A 20,149-nucleotide genomic window follows, 5' to 3' on the forward strand; every position below is an offset into this window, starting at 1 on the left:
CACCAACCCTCCCACACACAGACACACCCCTACCTGCCAGGATGCCCTGGGACATCTTCTCGCTCCATTCAGGTAGGGGGAGTTCTTCCTCTCCTGTCCCTGCTCCCGCCCCCTCCACAGGGGGACCAATGGGAACCTTTTCACTCAGGTTCATGATCTCTGACCCTGCCCCCTCCTCTGGAGCCTAACAGACAGGAAATTAGGTCATGGAATAGATATCAGCCTTTAGTATGCAGAGCAGAAGTTTGTCCCCATCATGGGACCCACCTGACCTGGGCCGGCGTCCATAAAGCATCTCAGAGAAGTGCTGATCTAGGACTTCCCACCCCAACTCCAGCCCCACTCCAGCCCACTCCAACCCACTCCAACCCCACCCCAGCCCCACTCCAGCCCACCCCAACCCCACTCCAGCCCACTCCAACCCCACCCCAGCCCATTCCAACCTCAGCCCAGCCCATTCCAACCCCACTCCAGCCCATTCCAACCCCACCCCACCCCAACCTCAGCCCATTCCAACCCCACTCCACTCCACTCCAGCCCACCCCAACCCCACTCCAGCCCACTCCAACCCCACCCCAGCCCCACTCCAGCCCATTCCAACCCCACCCCAACCTCAGTCCATTCCCAGCCCACCCCAACCCCACTCCAGCCCACCCCAACCCCACTCCAGCCCATTCCAACCCCACCCCAACCTCAGTCCATTCCCAGCCCACCCCAACCCCACTCCAGCCCACCCCAACCCCACTCCAGCCCAATTCCAACCCCACCCCAGCCCCACTCCAGCCCATTCCAACCCCACTCCAGCCCCACTCCAGCCCAGCCCACCCCAACCCCACCCCCACTCCAGCCCATTCCAACCCCACTCCAGCCCATTCCAACCCCAGCCCAGCCCATTCCAACCCCACTCCAGCCCCACTCCAACCCAACCCCAACCCCACTCCAGCCCATTCCAACCCCACTCCAGCCCAGCCCATTCCAAACCCACTCCAGCCCATTCCAACCCCACCCCAGCCCACCCCACCCCCACTCCACTCCAGCCCACCCCAACCCCACCCCCACTCCAGCCCATTCCAAACCCACTCCAGCCCATTCCAACCCCAGCCCAGCCCATTCCAACCCCACTCCAGCCCCACTCCAACCCAACCCCAACCCCACTCCAGCCCATTCCAACCCCACTCCAGCCCAGCCCAACCCCACTCCAGCCCAGCCCATTCCAACCCAACTCCAGCCCATTCCAACCCCACTCCAGCCCATTCCAACCCCACCCCACCCCAACCTCAGCCCATTCCAACCCCACCCTAGCCCATTCCAACCCCACTCCAGCCCATTCCAACCCCAGCCCATTCCAACCCCACTCCAGCCCCACTCCAGCCCAGCCCCGCCCATTCCAACCCAACCCCAACCCCACTCCAGCCCATTCCAACCCCACTCCAGCCCAGCCCATTCCAACCCCACTCCAGCCCATTCCAACCCAGCCCATTCCAAACCCACTCCAGCCCAGCCCATTCCAAACCCACCCCCACTCCACCCCAGCCCATTCCAACCCCACTCCAGCCCAGCCCATTCCAACCCCACTCCAGCCCATTCCAACCCCACCCCATTCCAACCCAGCCCACTCCAGCCCAGCCCATTCCAAACCCACTCCAGCCCAGCCCATTCCAAACCCACTCCAGCCCACTCCAGCCCAGCCCATTCCACCCCAGCCCCACTCCACCCAACCCCAGCCCATTCCAACCCCACTCCAGCCCACCCCACTCCAGCCCCACTCCAGCCCAGCCCATTCCAACCCCACCCCAACCCCACTCCAGCCCATTCCAACCCCACTCCAGCCCACTCCAATCCCATCCCAGCCCATTCCAACCCCACTCCAGCCCACCCCAACCCCACTCCAGCCCACTCCAATCCCACCCCCACTCCAGCCCATTCCAAACCCAGCCCAGCCCATTGCAACCCCACTCCAGCCCATTTCAATCCCACTCCAGCCCAGCCCACCCCAACCCCATTCCAACCCCAGCCCATTCCAACCCCACTCCAACCCATTCCAACCACACTCCAGCCCATTCCAACCCCACTCCAGCCCATTCCAAACCCACTCCAGCCCAGCCCATTCCACCCCAACCGTACTCCAGCCCATTCCAACCCCACTCCAGCCCATTCCAACCCCACTCCAGCCCATTCCAACCCCAGCCCAGCCCATTCCAACCCCACTCCAGCCCCACTCCAACCCAACCCCAACCCCACTCCAGCCCATTCCAACCCCACTCCAGCCCAGCCCATTCCAAACCCACTCCAGCCCATTCCAACCCCACCCCAGCCCACCCCACCCCCACTCCACTCCAGCCCACCCCAACCCCACCCCCACTCCAGCCCATTCCAAACCCACTCCAGCCCATTCCAACCCCAGCCCAGCCCATTCCAACCCCACTCCAGCCCCACTCCAACCCAACCCCAACCCCACTCCAGCCCATTCCAACCCCACTCCAGCCCAGCCCAACCCCACTCCAGCCCAGCCCATTCCAACCCAACTCCAGCCCATTCCAACCCCACTCCAGCCCATTCCAACCCCACCCCACCCCAACCTCAGCCCATTCCAACCCCACCCTAGCCCATTCCAACCCCACTCCAGCCCATTCCAACCCCAGCCCATTCCAACCCCACTCCAGCCCCACTCCAGCCCAGCCCCGCCCATTCCAACCCAACCCCAACCCCACTCCAGCCCATTCCAACCCCACTCCAGCCCAGCCCATTCCAACCCCACTCCAGCCCATTCCAACCCAGCCCATTCCAAACCCACTCCAGCCCAGCCCATTCCAAACCCACCCCCACTCCACCCCAGCCCATTCCAACCCCACTCCAGCCCAGCCCATTCCAACCCCACTCCAGCCCATTCCAACCCCACCCCATTCCAACCCAGCCCACTCCAGCCCAGCCCATTCCAAACCCACTCCAGCCCAGCCCATTCCAAACCCACTCCAGCCCACTCCAGCCCAGCCCATTCCACCCCAGCCCCACTCCACCCAACCCCAGCCCATTCCAACCCCACTCCAGCCCACCCCACTCCAGCCCCACTCCAGCCCAGCCCATTCCAACCCCACCCCAACCCCACTCCAGCCCATTCCAACCCCACTCCAGCCCACTCCAATCCCATCCCAGCCCATTCCAACCCCACTCCAGCCCACCCCAACCCCACTCCAGCCCACTCCAATCCCACCCCCACTCCAGCCCATTCCAAACCCAGCCCAGCCCATTGCAACCCCACTCCAGCCCATTTCAATCCCACTCCAGCCCAGCCCACCCCAACCCCATTCCAACCCCAGCCCATTCCAACCCCACTCCAACCCATTCCAACCACACTCCAGCCCATTCCAACCCCACTCCAGCCCATTCCAAACCCACTCCAGCCCAGCCCATTCCACCCCAACCGTACTCCAGCCCATTCCAACCCCACTCCAGCCCAGCCCATTCCAACCCCACTCCACTCCAGCCCATTCCAACCCCACTCCACTCCAGCCCATTCCAACCCCACTCCACTCCAGCCCATTCCAACCCCACTCCAGCCCAGCCCATTCCAACCCCACTCCAGCCCATTCCAACCCCACCCCACCCTCAGCCCATTCCAAACCCACTCCAGCCTCAGCCCATTCCAAACCCACTCCAGCCCATTCCAACCCCACCCCACCCTCAGCCCATTCCAACCCCACCCCAGCCCACCCCAACCCCACTCCACTCCAGCCCACCCCAACCCCACCCCCACTCCAGCCCATTCCAACCCCACTCCAGCCCATTTCAACCCCAGCCCAGCCCATTCCAATCCCACTCCAGCCCCACTCCAACCCAACCCCAACCCCACTCCAGCCCATTCCAACCCCACTCCAGCCCATTCCAACCCCAGCCCACCCCAACCCCACCCCCACTCCAGCCCATTCCAACCCCACTCCAGCCCATTCCAACCCAGCCCATTCCAAACCCACTCCAGCCCAGCCCATTCCAAACCCACCCCAGCCCCACTCCACCCCAGCCCATTCCAACCGCACTCCAGCCCATTCCAACCCCAGCCCAGCCCATTCCGACCCCACTCCAGCCCATTCCGACCCCACTCCAGCCCATTCCAACCCCACTCCAGCCCAGCCCAACCCCACTCCAGCCCAGCCCATTCCAACCCAACTCCAGCCCATTCCAACCCCACTCCAGCCCATTCCAACCCCACCCCAACCTCAGCCCATTCCAACCCCACCCCAGCCCATTCCAACCCCACTCCAGCCCCACTCCAGCCCAGCCCATTCCAACCCAACCCCAACCCCACTCCAGCCCATTCCAACCCCACTCCAGCCCATTCCAACCCAGCCCATTCCAAACCCACTCCAGCCCAGCCCATTCCAAACCCACCCCAGCCCCACTCCACCCCAGCCCATTCCAACCGCACTCCAGCCCATTCCAACCCCAGCCCAGCCCATTCCAACCCCACTCCAGCCCATTCCAACCCCAGCCCAGCCCATTCCAACCCCACTCCAGCCCATTCCAACCCCAGCCCAGCCCATTCCAACCCCACTCCAGCCCCACTCCAGCCCAGCCCATTCCAACCCAACCCCACTCCAGCCCAGCCCATTCCAACCCCACTCCAGCCCATTCCAACCCCACTCCAGCCCATACCAACCCCACCCCATTCCAACCCAGCCCATTCCAAACCCACTCCAGCCCAGCCCATTCCACCCCAGCCCCACTCCACCCCAGCCCATTCCACCCCAGCCCCACTCCACCCCAGCCCATTCCAACCCCACTCCAGCCCACCCCACTCCAGCCCCACTCCACCCCAGCCCCACTCCACCCCAGCCCCACTCCACCCCAGCCCCACTCCACCCCAGCCCCACTCCACCCCAGCCCCACTCCAGCCCAGCCCATTCTGAGGCGGCAGGTAGCCTAGTGGTTAGAGCGTTGGACTTGTAACCAAAATGTTGCAAGATCGAATCCCCGAGCTGACAAGTTCAAAATCTGTCGTTCTGCCCCTGAACAAGGCAGTTAACCCACTGTTCCTAGGCCGTCATTGAAAACAGAATTTGAGAATTTGTTCTGAACTGACTTGCCTAGTTAAATAAAGGTTTTTAAAAAACTAAATTGGGGCTCACGCCAGCCTGGACACATTCTAGTGAGCTGTAATAGACTACTGTAGGTAACTGAGGAGGACCAGTGTGTTTCCACCCACAACACAATAACAAGCATTTGGTGACGAGTGGTAAGACAGAAACAAGAGAAATGTGTTTCATAAGAACACAGTGCACAAGCCTGCAATAGTTAGCTATGTTTTATGTTGACTTAAAACCACTAAATGAATTTGGTTACTTAAAAAAAATATATGTAAAGAGTGGTGTGTGTGTGTGTGTGTGACTTCACAGTAATTTGTGAACGAAGAGACACTGCATAAGCATTGCTAATGTGGTGGGATTCCTTTGAATTGCAGCCTTTGAAACATTTGTATGGGGACATTGACCCCACAGATTCCAGTCAGTCAGCTCTAGTCCTCCCCAGTAGAACACTGTTGTAGTTCAGTCAGCTCTAGTTCTCCCCAGTAGAACACTGTTGTAGTTCAGCCAGTCAGCTCTAGTCCTCCCAGTAGAACACTGTTGTAGTTCAGTCAGCTCTAGTCCTCCCCAGTAGAACACTGTTGTAGTTCAGTCAGCTCTAGTTCTCCCCAGTAGAACACTGTTGTAGTTCAGTCAGCTCTAGTCCTCCCCAGTAGAACACTGTTGTAGTTCAGTCAGTCAGCTCTAGTCCTCCCCAGTAGAACACTGTTGTAGTTCAGTCAGTCAGCTCTAGTCCTCCCCAGTAGAACACTGTTGTAGTTCAGCCAGTCAGCTCTAGTCCTCCCCAGTAGAACACTGTTGTAGTTCAGTCAGCTCTAGTCCTCCCCAGTAGAACACTGTTGTAGTTCAGCCAGTCAGCTCTAGTCCTCCCCAGTAGAACACTGTTGTAGTTCAGCCAGTCAGCTCTAGTCCTCCCCAGTAGAACACTGTTGTAGTTCAGCCAGCTCTAGTCCTCCCCAGTAGAACACTGTTGTAGTTCAGTCAGTCAGCTCTAGTCCTCCCCAGTAGAACACTGTTGTAGTTCAGTCAGTCAGCTCTAGTCCTCCCTAGTAGAACACTGTTGTAGTTCAGTCAGTCAGCTCTAGTCCTCCCCAGTAGAACACTGTTGTAGTTCAGTCAGCTCTAGTCCTCCCGAGTAGAACACTGTTGTAGTTCAGTAATCTCTAGTCCTCCCCAGTAGAACACTGTTGTAGTTCAGTCAGTCAGCTCTAGTCCTCCCCAGTAGAACACTGTTGTAGTTCAGTCAGTCAGCTCTAGTCCTCCCTAGTAGAACACTGTTGTAGTTCAGTCAGTCAGCTCTAGTCCTCCCCAGTAGAACACTGTTGTAGTTCAGTCAGCTCTAGTCCTCCCCAGTAGAACACTGTTGTAGTTCAGTCAGTCAGCTCTAGTCCTACCCAGTAGAACACTGTTGTAGTTCAGTCAGTCAGCTCTAGTCCTCCCCAGTAGAACACTGTTGTAGTTCAGTCAGCTCTAGTCCTCCCCAGTAGAACACTGTTGTAGTTCAGTCAGTCAGCTCTAGTCCTCCCCAGTAGAACACTGTTGTAGTTCAGTCAGCTCTAGTCCTCCCCAGTAGAACACTGTTGTAGTTCAGTCAGCTCTAGTCCTCCCCAGTAAAACACTGTTGTAGTTCAGTCAGCTCTAGTCCTCCCCAGTAGAACACTGTTGTAGTTCAGTCAGTCAGCTCTAGTCCTACCCAGTAGAACACTGTTGTAGTTCAGTCAGTCAGCTCTAGTCCTCCCCAGTAGAACACTGTTGTAGTTCAGTCAGCTCTAGTCCTCCCCAGTAGAACACTGTTGTAGTTCAGTCAGTCAGCTCTAGTCCTCCCCAGTAGAACACTGTTGTAGTTCAGTCAGTCATCTCTAGTCCTCCCCAGTAGAACACTGTTGTAGTTCAGTCAGCTCTAGTCCTCCCCAGTAGAACACTGTTGTAGTTCAGTCAGTCAGCTCTAGTCCTACCCAGTAGAACACTGTTGTAGTTCAGTCAGTCAGCTCTAGTCCTCCCCAGTAGAACACTGTTGTAGTTCAGCCAGTCAGCTCTAGTCCTCCCCAGTAGAACACTGTTGTAGTTCAGTCAGCTCTAGTCCTCCCCAGTAGAACACTGTTGTAGTTCAGCCAGTCAGCTCTAGTACTCCCCAGTAGAACACTGTTGTAGTTCAGCCAGTCAGCTCTAGTCCTCCCCAGTAGAACACTGTTGTAGTTCAGCCAGCTCTAGTCCTCCCCAGTAGAACACTGTTGTAGTTCAGTCAGTCAGCTCTAGTCCTCCCCAGTAGAACACTGTTGTAGTTCAGTCAGTCAGCTCTAGTCCTCCCCAGTAGAACACTGTTGTAGTTCAGCCAGCTCTAGTCCTCCCCAGTAGAACACTGTTGTAGTTCAGTCAGTCAGCTCTAGTCCTCCCTAGTAGAACACTGTTGTAGTTCAGTCAGTCAGCTCTAGTCCTCCCCAGTAGAACACTGCTGTAGTTCAGTCAGTCAGCTCTAGTCCTCCCTAGTAGAACACTGTTGTAGTTCAGTCAGTCAGCTCTAGTCCTCCCCAGTAGAACACTGTTGTAGTTCAGTCAGTCAGCTCTAGTCCTCCCCAGTAGAACACTGTTGTAGTTCAGCCAGCTCTAGTCCTACCCAGTAGAACACTGTTGTAGTTCAGTCAGTCAGCTCTAGTCCTCCCCAGTAGAACACTGTTGTAGTTCAGTCAGCTCTAGTCCTCCCCAGTAGAACACTGTTGTAGTTCAGTCAGTCAGCTCTAGTCCTCCCGAGTAGAACACTGTTGTAGTTCAGTAATCTCTAGTCCTCCCCAGTAGAACACTGTTGTAGTTCAGTCAGTCAGCTCTAGTCCTCCCCAGTAGAACACTGTTGTAGTTCAGTCAGCTCTAGTCCTACCCAGTAGAACACTGTTGTAGTTCAGTCAGTCAGCTCTAGTCCTCCCCAGTAGAACACTGTTGTAGTTCAGTCAGTCAGCTCTAGTCCTCCCCAGTAGAACACTGTTGTAGTTCAGTAATCTCTAGTCCTCCCCAGTAGAACACTGTTGTAGTTCAGTCAGTCAGCTCTAGTCCTCCCCAGTAGAACACTGTTGTAGTTCAGTCAGCTCTAGTCCTCCCCAGTAGAACACTGTTGTAGTTCAGTCAGTCAGCTCTAGTCCTCCCCAGTAGAACACTGTTGTAGTTCAGCCAGTCAGCTCTAGTCCTCCCCAGTAGAACACTGTTGTAGTTCAGTCAGCTCTAGTCCTCCCCAGTAGAACACTGTTGTAGTTCAGTCAGCTCTAGTCCTCCCGAGTAGAACACTGTTGTAGTTCAGTAATCTCTAGTCCTCCCCAGTAGAACACTGCTGTAGTTCAGTCAGCTCTAGTCCTCCCCAGTAGAACACTGTTGTAGTTCAGTCAGTCAGCTCTAGTCCTCCCCAGTAGAACACTGTTGTAGTTCAGTCGGTCAGCTCTAGTCCTCCCCAGTAGAACACTGTTGTAGTTCAGTCAGCTCTAGTCCTCCCCAGTAGAACACTGTTGTAGTTCAGTCAGTCAGCTCTAGTTCTCCCCAGTAGAACACTGTTGTAGTTCAGTCAGTCAGCTCTAGTCCTCCCCAGTAGAACACTGTTGTAGTTCAGTCAGCTCTAGTCCTCCCCAGTAGAACACTGTTGTAGTTCAGTCAATCAGCTCTAGTCCTCCCCAGTAGAACACTGTTGTAGTTCAGTCAGCTCTAGTCCTCCCCAGTAGAACACTGTTGTAGTTCAGTCAGTCAGCTCTAGTCCTCCCCAGTAGAACACTGTTGTAGTTCAGTCAGTCAGCTCTAGTCCTCCCTAGTAGAACACTGTTGTAGATCAGTCTGCTCTAGTCCTCCCAAGTAGAACACTGTTGTAGTTCAGTCAGTCAGCTCTAGTCCTCCCCAGTAGAACACTGTTGTAGTTCAATCAGTCAACTCTAGTCCTCCCCAGTAGAACACTGTTGTAGTTCAGTCAGTCAGCTCTAGTCCTCCCCAGTAGAACACTGTTGTAGTTCAGCCAGTCAGCTCTAGTACTCCCCAGTAGAACACTGTTGTAGTTCAGTCAGTCAGCTCTAGTCCTCCCCAGTAGAACACTGTTGTAGTTCAGCCAGTCAGCTCTAGTCCTCCCCAGTAGAACACTGTTGTAGTTCAGTCAGTCAGCTCTAGTCCTCCCCAGTAGAACACTGTTGTAGCTCAGTCAGTCAGCTCTAGTCCTCCCCAGTAGAACACTGTTGTAGTTCAGCCAGTCAGCTCTAGTCCTCCCCAGTAGAACACTGTTGTAGTTCAGCCAGCTCTAGTCCTCCCCAGTAGAACACTGTTGTAGTTCAGTCAGCTCTAGTCCTCCCCAGTAGAACACTGTTGTAGTTCAGTCAGTCAGCTCTAGTCCTCCCCAGTAGAACACTGTTGTAGTTCAGTCAGTCAGCTCTAGTCCTCCCCAGTAGAACACTGTTGTAGTTCAGTCAGTCAGCTCTAGTCCTCCCCAGTAGAACACTGTTGTAGTTCAGTCAGTCAGCTCTAGTCCTCCCCAGTAGAACACTGCTGTAGTTCAGTCAGTCAGCTCTAGTCCTCCCCAGTAGAACACTGTTGTAGTTCAGTCAGTCAGCTCTAGTCCTCCCCAGTAGAACACTGTTGTAGTTCAGTCAGTCAGCTCTAGTCCTCCCCAGTAGAACACTGTTGTAGTTCAGTCAGTCAGCTCTAGTCCTCCCCAGTAGAACACTGTTGTAGTTCAGTCAGTCAGCTCTAGTCCTCCCCAGTAGAACACTGTTGTAGTTCAGTCAGCTCTAGTACTCCCCAGTAGAACACTGTTGTAGTTCAGTCAGTCAGCTCTAGTCCTCCCCAGTAGAACACTGTTGTAGTTCAGTCAGCTCTAGTCCTCCCCAGTAGAACACTGTTGTAGTTCAGTCAGCTCTAGTCCTCCCCAGTAGAACACTGTTGTAGTTCAGTCAGCTCTAGTCCTCCCCAGTAGAACACTGTTGTAGTTCAGTCAGCTCTAGTCCTCCCCAGTAGAACACTGTTGTAGTTCAGTCAGCTCTAGTCCTCCCCAGTAGAACACTGTTGTAGTTCAGTCAGTCAGCTCTAGTCCTCCCCAGTAGAACACTGTTGTAGTTCAGTCAGTCAGCTCTAGTCCTCCCCAGTAGAACACTGTTGTAGTTCAGCCAGTCAGCTCTAGTCCTCCCCAGTAGAACACTGCTGTAGTTCAGTCAGCTCTAGTCCTCCCCAGTAGAACACTGTTGTAGTTCAGTCAGTCAGCTCTAGTCCTCCCCAGTAGAACACTGTTGTAGTTCAGTCAGTCAGCTCTAGTCCTCCCCAGTAGAACACTGTTGTAGTTCAGTCAGTCAGCTCTAGTCCTCCCCAGTAGAACACTGTTGTAGTTCAGTCAGCTCTAGTCCTCCCCAGTAGAACACTGTTGTAGTTCAGTCAGCTCTAGTCCTCCCCAGTAGAACACTGTTGTAGTTCAGTCAGCTCTAGTCCTCCCCAGTAGAACACTGTTGTAGTTCAGTCAGCTCTAGTCCTCCCCAGTAGAACACTGTTGTAGTTCAGTCAGCTCTAGTCCTCCCCAGTAGAACACTGTTGTAGTTCAGTCAGCTCTAGTCCTCCCCAGTAGAACACTGTTGTAGTTCAGTCAGCTCTAGTCCTCCCCAGTAGAACACTGTTGTAGTTCAGTCAGCTCTAGTCCTCCCCAGTAGAACACTGTTGTAGTTCAGTCAGCTCTAGTCCTCCCCAGTAGAACACTGTTGTAGTTCAGTCAGCTCTAGTCCTCCCCAGTAGAACACTGTTGTAGTTCAGTCAGCTCTAGTCCTCCCCAGTAGAACACTGTTGTAGTTCAGTCAGTCAGCTCTAGTCCTCCCCAGTAGAACACTGTTGTAGTTCAGTCAGTCAGCTCTAGTCCTCCCCAGTAGAACACTGTTGTAGTTCAGCCAGTCAGCTCTAGTCCTCCCCAGTAGAACACTGCTGTAGTTCAGTCAGCTCTAGTCCTCCCCAGTAGAACACTGTTGTAGTTCAGCCAGTCAGCTCTAGTACTCCCCAGTAGAACACTGTTGTAGTTCAGCCAGTCAGCTCTAGTCCTCCCCAGTAGAACACTGTTGTAGTTCAGCCAGCTCTAGTCCTCCCCAGTAGAACACTGTTGTAGTTCAGTCAGTCAGCTCTAGTCCTCCCCAGTAGAACACTGTTGTAGTTCAGTCAGTCAGCTCTAGTCCTCCCTAGTAGAACACTGTTGTAGTTCAGTCAGTCAGCTCTAGTCCTCCCCAGTAGAACACTGTTGTAGTTCAGTCAGCTCTAGTCCTCCCGAGTAGAACACTGTTGTAGTTCAGTAATCTCTAGTCCTCCCCAGTAGAACACTGTTGTAGTTCAGTCAGTCAGCTCTAGTCCTCCCCAGTAGAACACTGTTGTAGTTCAGTCAGTCAGCTCTAGTCCTCCCTAGTAGAACACTGTTGTAGTTCAGTCAGTCAGCTCTAGTCCTCCCCAGTAGAACACTGTTGTAGTTCAGTCAGCTCTAGTCCTCCCCAGTAGAACACTGTTGTAGTTCAGTCAGTCAGCTCTAGTCCTACCCAGTAGAACACTGTTGTAGTTCAGTCAGTCAGCTCTAGTCCTCCCCAGTAGAACACTGTTGTAGTTCGGTCAGCTCTAGTCCTCCCCAGTAGAACACTGTTGTAGTTCAGTCAGTCAGCTCTAGTCCTCCCCAGTAGAACACTGTTGTAGTTCAGTCAGCTCTAGTCCTCCCCAGTAGAACACTGTTGTAGTTCAGTCAGCTCTAGTCCTCCCCAGTAAAACACTGTTGTATTTCAGTCAGCTCTAGTCCTCCCCAGTAGAACACTGTTGTAGTTCAGTCAGTCAGCTCTAGTCCTACCCAGTAGAACACTGTTGTAGTTCAGTCAGTCAGCTCTAGTCCTCCCCAGTAGAACACTGTTGTAGTTCAGTCAGCTCTAGTCCTCCCCAGTAGAACACTGTTGTAGTTCAGTCAGTCAGCTCTAGTCCTCCCCAGTAGAACACTGTTGTAGTTCAGTCAGTCATCTCTAGTCCTCCCCAGTAGAACACTGTTGTAGTTCAATCAGCTCTAGTCCTCCCCAGTAGAACACTGTTGTAGTTCAGTCAGTCAGCTCTAGTCCTCCCCAGTAGAACACTGTTGTAGTTCAGTCAGCTCTAGTCCTACCCAGTAGAACACTGTTGTAGTTCAGTCAGTCAGCTCTAGTCCTCCCCAGTAGAACACTGTTGTAGTTCAGCCAGTCAGCTCTAGTCCTCCCCAGTAGAACACTGTTGTAGTTCAGTCAGCTCTAGTCCTCCCCAGTAGAACACTGTTGTAGTTCAGCCAGTCAGCTCTAGTACTCCCCAGTAGAACACTGTTGTAGTTCAGCCAGTCAGCTCTAGTCCTCCCCAGTAGAACACTGTTGTAGTTCAGCCAGCTCTAGTCCTCCCCAGTAGAACACTGTTGTAGTTCAGTCAGTCAGCTCTAGTCCTCCCCAGTAGAACACTGTTGTAGTTCAGTCAGTCAGCTCTAGTCCTCCCCAGTAGAACACTGTTGTAGTTCAGCCAGCTCTAGTCCTCCCCAGTAGAACACTGTTGTAGTTCAGTCAGTCAGCTCTAGTCCTCCCTAGTAGAACACTGTTGTAGTTCAGTCAGTCAGCTCTAGTCCTCCCCAGTAGAACACTGCTGTAGTTCAGTCAGTCAGCTCTAGTCCTCCCTAGTAGAACACTGTTGTAGTTCAGTCAGTCAGCTCTAGTCCTCCCCAGTAGAACACTGTTGTAGTTCAGTCAGTCAGCTCTAGTCCTCCCCAGTAGAACACTGTTGTAGTTCAGCCAGCTCTAGTCCTACCCAGTAGAACACTGTTGTAGTTCAGTCAGTCAGCTCTAGTCCTCCCCAGTAGAACACTGTTGTAGTTCAGTCAGCTCTAGTCCTCCCCAGTAGAACACTGTTGTAGTTCAGTCAGTCAGCTCTAGTCCTCCCGAGTAGAACACTGTTGTAGTTCAGTAATCTCTAGTCCTCCCCAGTAGAACACTGTTGTAGTTCAGTCAGTCAGCTCTAGTCCTCCCCAGTAGAACACTGTTGTAGTTCAGTCAGCTCTAGTCCTACCCAGTAGAACACTGTTGTAGTTCAGTCAGTCAGCTCTAGTCCTCCCCAGTAGAACACTGTTGTAGTTCAGTCAGTCAGCTCTAGTCCTCCCCAGTAGAACACTGTTGTAGTTCAGCCAGTCAGCTCTAGTCCTCCCCAGTAGAACACTGTTGTAGTTCAGTCAGCTCTAGTCCTCCCCAGTAGAACACTGTTGTAGTTCAGTCAGCTCTAGTCCTCCCGAGTAGAACACTGTTGTAGTTCAGTAATCTCTAGTCCTCCCCAGTAGAACACTGCTGTAGTTCAGTCAGCTCTAGTCCTCCCCAGTAGAACACTGTTGTAGTTCAGTCAGTCAGCTCTAGTCCTCCCCAGTAGAACACTGTTGTAGTTCAGTCGGTCAGCTCTAGTCCTCCCCAGTAGAACACTGTTGTAGTTCAGTCAGCTCTAGTCCTCCCCAGTAGAACACTGTTGTAGTTCAGTCAGTCAGCTCTAGTTCTCCCCAGTAGAACACTGTTGTAGTTCAGTCAGTCAGCTCTAGTCCTCCCCAGTAGAACACTGTTGTAGTTCAGTCAGCTCTAGTCCTCCCCAGTAGAACACTGTTGTAGTTCAGTCAATCAGCTCTAGTCCTCCCCAGTAGAACACTGTTGTAGTTCAGTCAGCTCTAGTCCTCCCCAGTAGAACACTGTTGTAGTTCAGTCAGTCAGCTCTAGTCCTCCCCAGTAGAACACTGTTGTAGTTCAGTCAGTCAGCTCTAGTCCTCCCTAGTAGAACACTGTTGTAGATCAGTCTGCTCTAGTCCTCCCAAGTAGAACACTGTTGTAGTTCAGTCAGTCAGCTCTAGTCCTCCCCAGTAGAACACTGTTGTAGTTCAATCAGTCAACTCTAGTCCTCCCCAGTAGAACACTGTTGTAGTTCAGTCAGTCAGCTCTAGTCCTCCCCAGTAGAACACTGTTGTAGTTCAGCCAGTCAGCTCTAGTACTCCCCAGTAGAACACTGTTGTAGTTCAGTCAGTCAGCTCTAGTCCTCCCCAGTAGAACACTGTTGTAGTTCAGCCAGTCAGCTCTAGTCCTCCCCAGTAGAACACTGTTGTAGTTCAGTCAGTCAGCTCTAGTCCTCCCCAGTAGAACACTGTTGTAGTTCAGTCAGTCAGCTCTAGTCCTCCCCAGTAGAACACTGTTGTAGTTCAGCCAGTCAGCTCTAGTCCTCCCAGTAGAACACTGTTGTAGTTCAGCCAGCTCTAGTCCTCCCCAGTAGAACACTGTTGTAGTTCAGTCAGCTCTAGTCCTCCCCAGTAGAACACTGTTGTAGTTCAGTCAGTCAGCTCTAGTCCTCCCCAGTAGAACACTGTTGTAGTTCAGTCAGTCAGCTCTAGTCCTCCCCAGTAGAACACTGTTGTAGTTCAGTCAGTCAGCTCTAGTCCTCCCCAGTAGAACACTGTTGTAGTTCAGTCAGTCAGCTCTAGTTCTCCCCAGTAGAACACTGCTGTAGTTCAGTCAGTCAGCTCTAGTCCTCCCCAGTAGAACACTGTTGTAGTTCAGTCAGTCAGCTCTAGTCCTCCCCAGTAGAACACTGTTGTAGTTCAGTCAGTCAGCTCTAGTCCTCCCCAGTAGAACACTGTTGTAGTTCAGTCAGTCAGCTCTAGTCCTCCCCAGTAGAACACTGTTGTAGTTCAGTCAGTCAGCTCTAGTCCTCCCCAGTAGAACACTGTTGTAGTTCAGTCAGCTCTAGTCCTCCCCAGTAGAACACTGTTGTAGTTCAGTCAGTCAGCTCTAGTCCTCCCCAGTAGAACACTGTTGTAGTTCAGTCAGCTCTAGTCCTCCCCAGTAGAACACTGTTGTAGTTCAGTCAGCTCTAGTCCTCCCCAGTAGAACACTGTTGTAGTTCAGTCAGCTCTAGTCCTCCCCAGTAGAACACTGTTGTAGTTCAGTCAGCTCTAGTCCTCCCCAGTAGAACACTGTTGTAGTTCAGTCAGCTCTAGTCCTCCCCAGTAGAACACTGTTGTAGTTCAGTCAGTCAGCTCTAGTCCTCCCCAGTAGAACACTGTTGTAGTTCAGTCAGTCAGCTCTAGTCCTCCCCAGTAGAACACTGTTGTAGTTCAGCCAGTCAGCTCTAGTCCTCCCCAGTAGAACACTGCTGTAGTTCAGTCAGCTCTAGTCCTCCCCAGTAGAACACTGTTGTAGTTCAGTCAGTCAGCTCTAGTCCTCCCCAGTAGAACACTGTTGTAGTTCAGTCAGTCAGCTCTAGTCCTCCCCAGTAGAACACTGTTGTAGTTCAGTCAGTCAGCTCTAGTCCTCCCCAGTAGAACACTGTTGTAGTTCAGTCAGCTCTAGTCCTCCCCAGTAGAACACTGTTGTAGTTCAGTCAGCTCTAGTCCTCCCCAGTAGAACACTGTTGTAGTTCAGTCAGCTCTAGTCCACCCCAGAAGAACACTGTTGTAGCTCAGTCAGCTCTAGTCCTCCCCAGTAGAACACTGTTGTAGTTCAGTCAGCTCTAGTCCTCCCCAGTAGAACACTGTTGTAGTTCAGTCAGCTCTAGTCCTCCCCAGTAGAACACTGTTGTAGTTCAGTCAGCTCTAGTCCTCCCCAGTAGAACACTGTTGTAGTTCAGTCAGCCAGCTCTAGTCCTCCCCAGTAGAACATTGTTGTAGTTCAGTCAGTCAGCTCTAGTACTCCCCAGTAGAACACTGCTGTAGTTCAGTCAGTCAGCTCTAGTACTCCCCAGTAGAACACTGTTGTAGTTCAGTCAGTCAGCTCTAGTCCTCCCCAGTAGAACACTGTTGTAGTTCAGTCAGCTCTAGTCCTCCCCAGTAGAACACTGTTGTAGTTCAGTCAGTCAGCTCTAGTCCTCCCCAGTAGAACACTGTTGTAGTTCAGCCAGCTCTAGTCCTCCCCAGTAGAACATTATTGTAGTTCAGTCAGCTCTAGTCCTCCCCAGTAGAACACTGTTGTAGTTCAGCCAGCTCTAGTCCTCCCCAGTAGAACACTGCTGTAGTTCAGCAAGTCAGCTCTAGTCCTCCCCAGTAGAACACTGTTGTAGTTCAGTCAGTCAGCTCTAGTCCTCCCCAGTTGAACACTGTTGTAGTTCAGTCAGCTCTAGTCCTCCCCAGTAGAACACTGTTGTAGTTCAGTCAGCTCTAGTCCTCCCAGTAGAACACTGTTGTAGTTCAGTCAGCTCTAGTCCTCCCCAGTAGAACACTGTTGTAGTTCAGTCAGCTCTAGTCCTCCCCAGTAGAACACTGTTGTAGTTCAGTCAGCTCTAGTCCTCCCCAGTAGAACACTGTTGTAGTTCAGTCAAGTCTAGTCCTCCCCAGTAGAACACTGTTGTAGTTCAGTCAGTCAGCTCTAGTCCTCCCCAGTAGAACACTGTTGTAGTTCAGTCAAGTCTAGTCCTCCCCAGTAGAACACTGCTGTAGTTCAGTCAGTCAGCTCTAGTCCTCCCCAGTAGAACACTGTTGTAGTTCAGTCAGCTCTAGTCCTCCCCAGTAGAACACTGTTGTAGTTCAGTCAGCTCTAGTCCTCCCCAGTAGAACACTGTTGTAGTTCAGTCAGCTCTAGTCCTCCCCAGTAGAACACTGTTGTAGTTCAGTCAGTCAGCTCTAGTCCTCCCCAGTAAAACACTGTTGTAGTTCAGTCAGCTCTAGTCCTCCCCAGTAGAACACTGTTGTAGTTCAGTCAGCTCTAGTCCTCCCCAGTAGAACACTGTTGTAGTTCAGTTAGCTCTAGTCCTCCCCAGTAGAACACTGTTGTAGTTCAGTCAGCTCTAGTCCTCCCCAGTAGAACACTGTTGTAGTTCAGTCTGCTCTAGTCCTCCCCAGTAGAACACTGTTGTAGTTCAGTCTGCTCTAGTCCTCCCCAGTAGAACACTGCTGTAGTTCAGTCAGTCAGCTCTAGTCCTCCCCAGTAGAACACTGTTGTAGTTCAGCCAGTCAGCTCTAGTCCTCCCCAGTAGAACACTGTTGTAGTTCAGTCAGCTCTAGTCCTCCCCAGTAGAACACTGTTGTAGTTCAGTCAGTCAGCTCTAGTCCTCCCCAGTAGAACACTGTTGTAGTTCAGTCAGTCAGCTCTAGTCCTCCCCAGTAGAACACTGTTGTAGTTCAGTCAGCTCTAGTCCTCCCCAGTAGAACACTGTTGTAATTCAGTCAGTCAGCTCTAGTCCTCCCCAGTAGAACACTGTTGTAGTTCAGTCAGTCAGCTCTAGTCCTCCCCAGTAGAACACTGTTGTAGTTCAGTCAGTCAGCTCTAGTCCTCCCCAGTAGAACACTGTTGTAGTTCAGTCAGCTCTAGTCCTCCCAGTAGAACACTGTTGTAGTTCAGTCAGCTCTAGTCCTCCCAGTAGAACACTGTTGTAGTTCAGTCAGCTCTAGTCCTCCCCAGTAGAACACTGTTGTAGTTCAGTCAGTCAGCTCTAGTCCTCCCCAGTAGAACACTGTTGTAGTTCAGTCAGTCAGCTCTAGTCCTCCCCAGTAGAACACTGTTGTAGTTCAGTAAGTCAGCTCTAGTCCTCCCCAGTAGAACACTGTTGTAGTTCAGTCAGCTCTAGTCCTCCCCAGTAGAACACTGTTGTAGTTCAGTCAGTCAGCTCTAGTCCTCCCCAGTAGAACACTGTTGTAGTTCAGTCAGTCAGCTCTAGTCCTCCCCAGTAGAACACTGTTGTAGTTCAGTCAGTCAGCTCTAGTCCTCCCCAGTAGAACACTGTTGTAGTTCAGTCAGCTCTAGTCCTCCCCAGTAGAACACTGTTGTAGTTCAGTCAGTCAGCTCTAGTCCTCCCCAGTAGAACACTGCTGTAGTTCAGTAAGTCAGCTCTAGTCCTCCCCAGTAGAACACTGTTGTAGTTCAGTCAGCTCTAGTCCTCCCCAGTAGAACACTGTTGTAGTTCAGTCAGTCAGCTCTAGTCCTCCCCAGTAGAACACTGTTGTAGTTCAGTCAGTCAGCTCTAGTCCTCCCCAGTAGAACACTGTTGTAGTTCAGTCAGTCAGCTCTAGTCCTCCCCAGTAGAACACTGTTGTAGTTCAGTCAGCTCTAGTCCTCCCCAGTAGAACACTGTTGTAGTTCAGTCAGTCAGCTCTAGTCCTCCCCAGTAGAACACTGCTGTAGTTCAGTCAGTCAGCTCTAGTCCTCCCCAGTAGAACACTGTTGTAGTTCAGTCAGCTCTAGTCCTCCCCAGTAGAACACTGTTGTAGTTCAGTCAGTCAGCTCTAGTCCTCCCCAGTAGAACACTGTTGTAGTTCAGTCAGTCAGCTCTAGTCCTCCCCAGTAGAACACTGTTGTAGTTCAGTCAGTCAGCTCTAGTCCTCCCCAGTAGAACACTGTTGTAGTTCAGTCAGCTCTAGTCCTCCCCAGTAGAACACTGTTGTAGTTCAGTCAGTCAGCTCTAGTCCTCCCCAGTAGAACACTGTTGTAGTTCAGTCAGTCAGCTCTAGTCCTCCCCAGTAGAACACTGTTGTAGTTCAGTCAGCTCTAGTCCTCCCCAGTAGAACACTGTTGTAATTCAGTCAGTCAGCTCTAGTCCTCCCCAGTAGAACACTGTTGTAGTTCAGTCAGTCAGCTCTAGTCCTCCCCAGTAGAACACTGTTGTAGTTCAGTCAGTCAGCTCTAGTCCTCCCCAGTAGAACACTGTTGTAGTTCAGTCAGCTCTAGTCCTCCCAGTAGAACACTGTTGTAGTTCAGTCAGCTCTAGTCCTCCCAGTAGAACACTGTTGTAGTTCAGTCAGCTCTAGTCCTCCCCAGTAGAACACTGTTGTAGTTCAGTCAGTCAGCTCTAGTCCTCCCCAGTAGAACACTGTTGTAGTTCAGTCAGTCAGCTCTAGTCCTCCCCAGTAGAACACTGTTGTAGTTCAGTAAGTCAGCTCTAGTCCTCCCCAGTAGAACACTGTTGTAGTTCAGTCAGCTCTAGTCCTCCCCAGTAGAACACTGTTGTAGTTCAGTCAGTCAGCTCTAGTCCTCCCCAGTAGAACACTGTTGTAGTTCAGTCAGTCAGCTCTAGTCCTCCCCAGTAGAACACTGTTGTAGTTCAGTCAGTCAGCTCTAGTCCTCCCCAGTAGAACACTGTTGTAGTTCAGTCAGCTCTAGTCCTCCCCAGTAGAACACTGTTGTAGTTCAGTCAGTCAGCTCTAGTCCTCCCCAGTAGAACACTGCTGTAGTTCAGTAAGTCAGCTCTAGTCCTCCCCAGTAGAACACTGTTGTAGTTCAGTCAGCTCTAGTCCTCCCCAGTAGAACACTGTTGTAGTTCAGTCAGTCAGCTCTAGTCCTCCCCAGTAGAACACTGTTGTAGTTCAGTCAGTCAGCTCTAGTCCTCCCCAGTAGAACACTGTTGTAGTTCAGTCAGTCAGCTCTAGTCCTCCCCAGTAGAACACTGTTGTAGTTCAGTCAGCTCTAGTCCTCCCCAGTAGAACACTGTTGTAGTTCAGTCAGTCAGCTCTAGTCCTCCCCAGTAGAACACTGCTGTAGTTCAGTCAGTCAGCTCTAGTCCTCCCCAGTAGAACACTGTTGTAGTTCAGTCAGCTCTAGTCCTCCCCAGTAGAACACTGTTGTAGTTCAGTCAGTCAGCTCTAGTCCTCCCCAGTAGAACACTGTTGTAGTTCAGTCAGTCAGCTCTAGTCCTCCCCAGTAGAACACTGTTGTAGTTCAGTCAGTCAGCTCTAGTCCTCCCCAGTAGAACACTGCTGTAGTTCAGTCAGTCAGCTCTAGTCCTCCCCAGTAGAACACTGTTGTAGTTCAGTCAGTCAGCTCTAGTCCTCCCCAGTAGAACACTGTTGTAGTTCAGTCAGTCAGCTCTAGTCCTCCCCAGTAGAACACTGTTGTAGTTCAGTCAGTCAGCTCTAGTCCTCCCCAGTAGAACACTGTTGTAGTTCAGTCAGTCAGCTCTAGTCCTCCCCAGTAGAACACTGTTGTAGTTCAGTCAGCTCTAGTACTCCCCAGTAGAACACTGTTGTAGTTCAGTCAGTCAGCTCTAGTCCTCCCCAGTAGAACACTGTTGTAGTTCAGTCAGCTCTAGTCCTCCCCAGTAGAACACTGTTGTAGTTCAGTCAGCTCTAGTCCTCCCCAGTAGAACACTGTTGTAGTTCA

At 52.3% G+C, this 20,149-nt stretch overlaps 1 protein-coding gene across 2 annotated transcripts in view; it reads right to left on the minus strand.

The window, feature by feature from the left end:
* sparta (spartin a) overlaps nt 1-20,149 on the minus strand; it is a 47,174-nt gene that overhangs the window by 5,745 nt on the left and 21,280 nt on the right. For both annotated transcript variants that reach the window (XM_055936846.1, XM_055936848.1), the window contains exon 4: nt 34-184. In XM_055936846.1, the coding sequence (XP_055792821.1) occupies nt 34-184 (151 nt within the window). The remainder of the gene's footprint in view (nt 1-33; nt 185-20,149) is intronic.

Source organism: Salvelinus fontinalis, chromosome 10 (genome assembly GCF_029448725.1).
Source record: "Salvelinus fontinalis isolate EN_2023a chromosome 10, ASM2944872v1, whole genome shotgun sequence".
NCBI lineage: Eukaryota > Metazoa > Chordata > Actinopteri > Salmoniformes > Salmonidae > Salvelinus > Salvelinus fontinalis.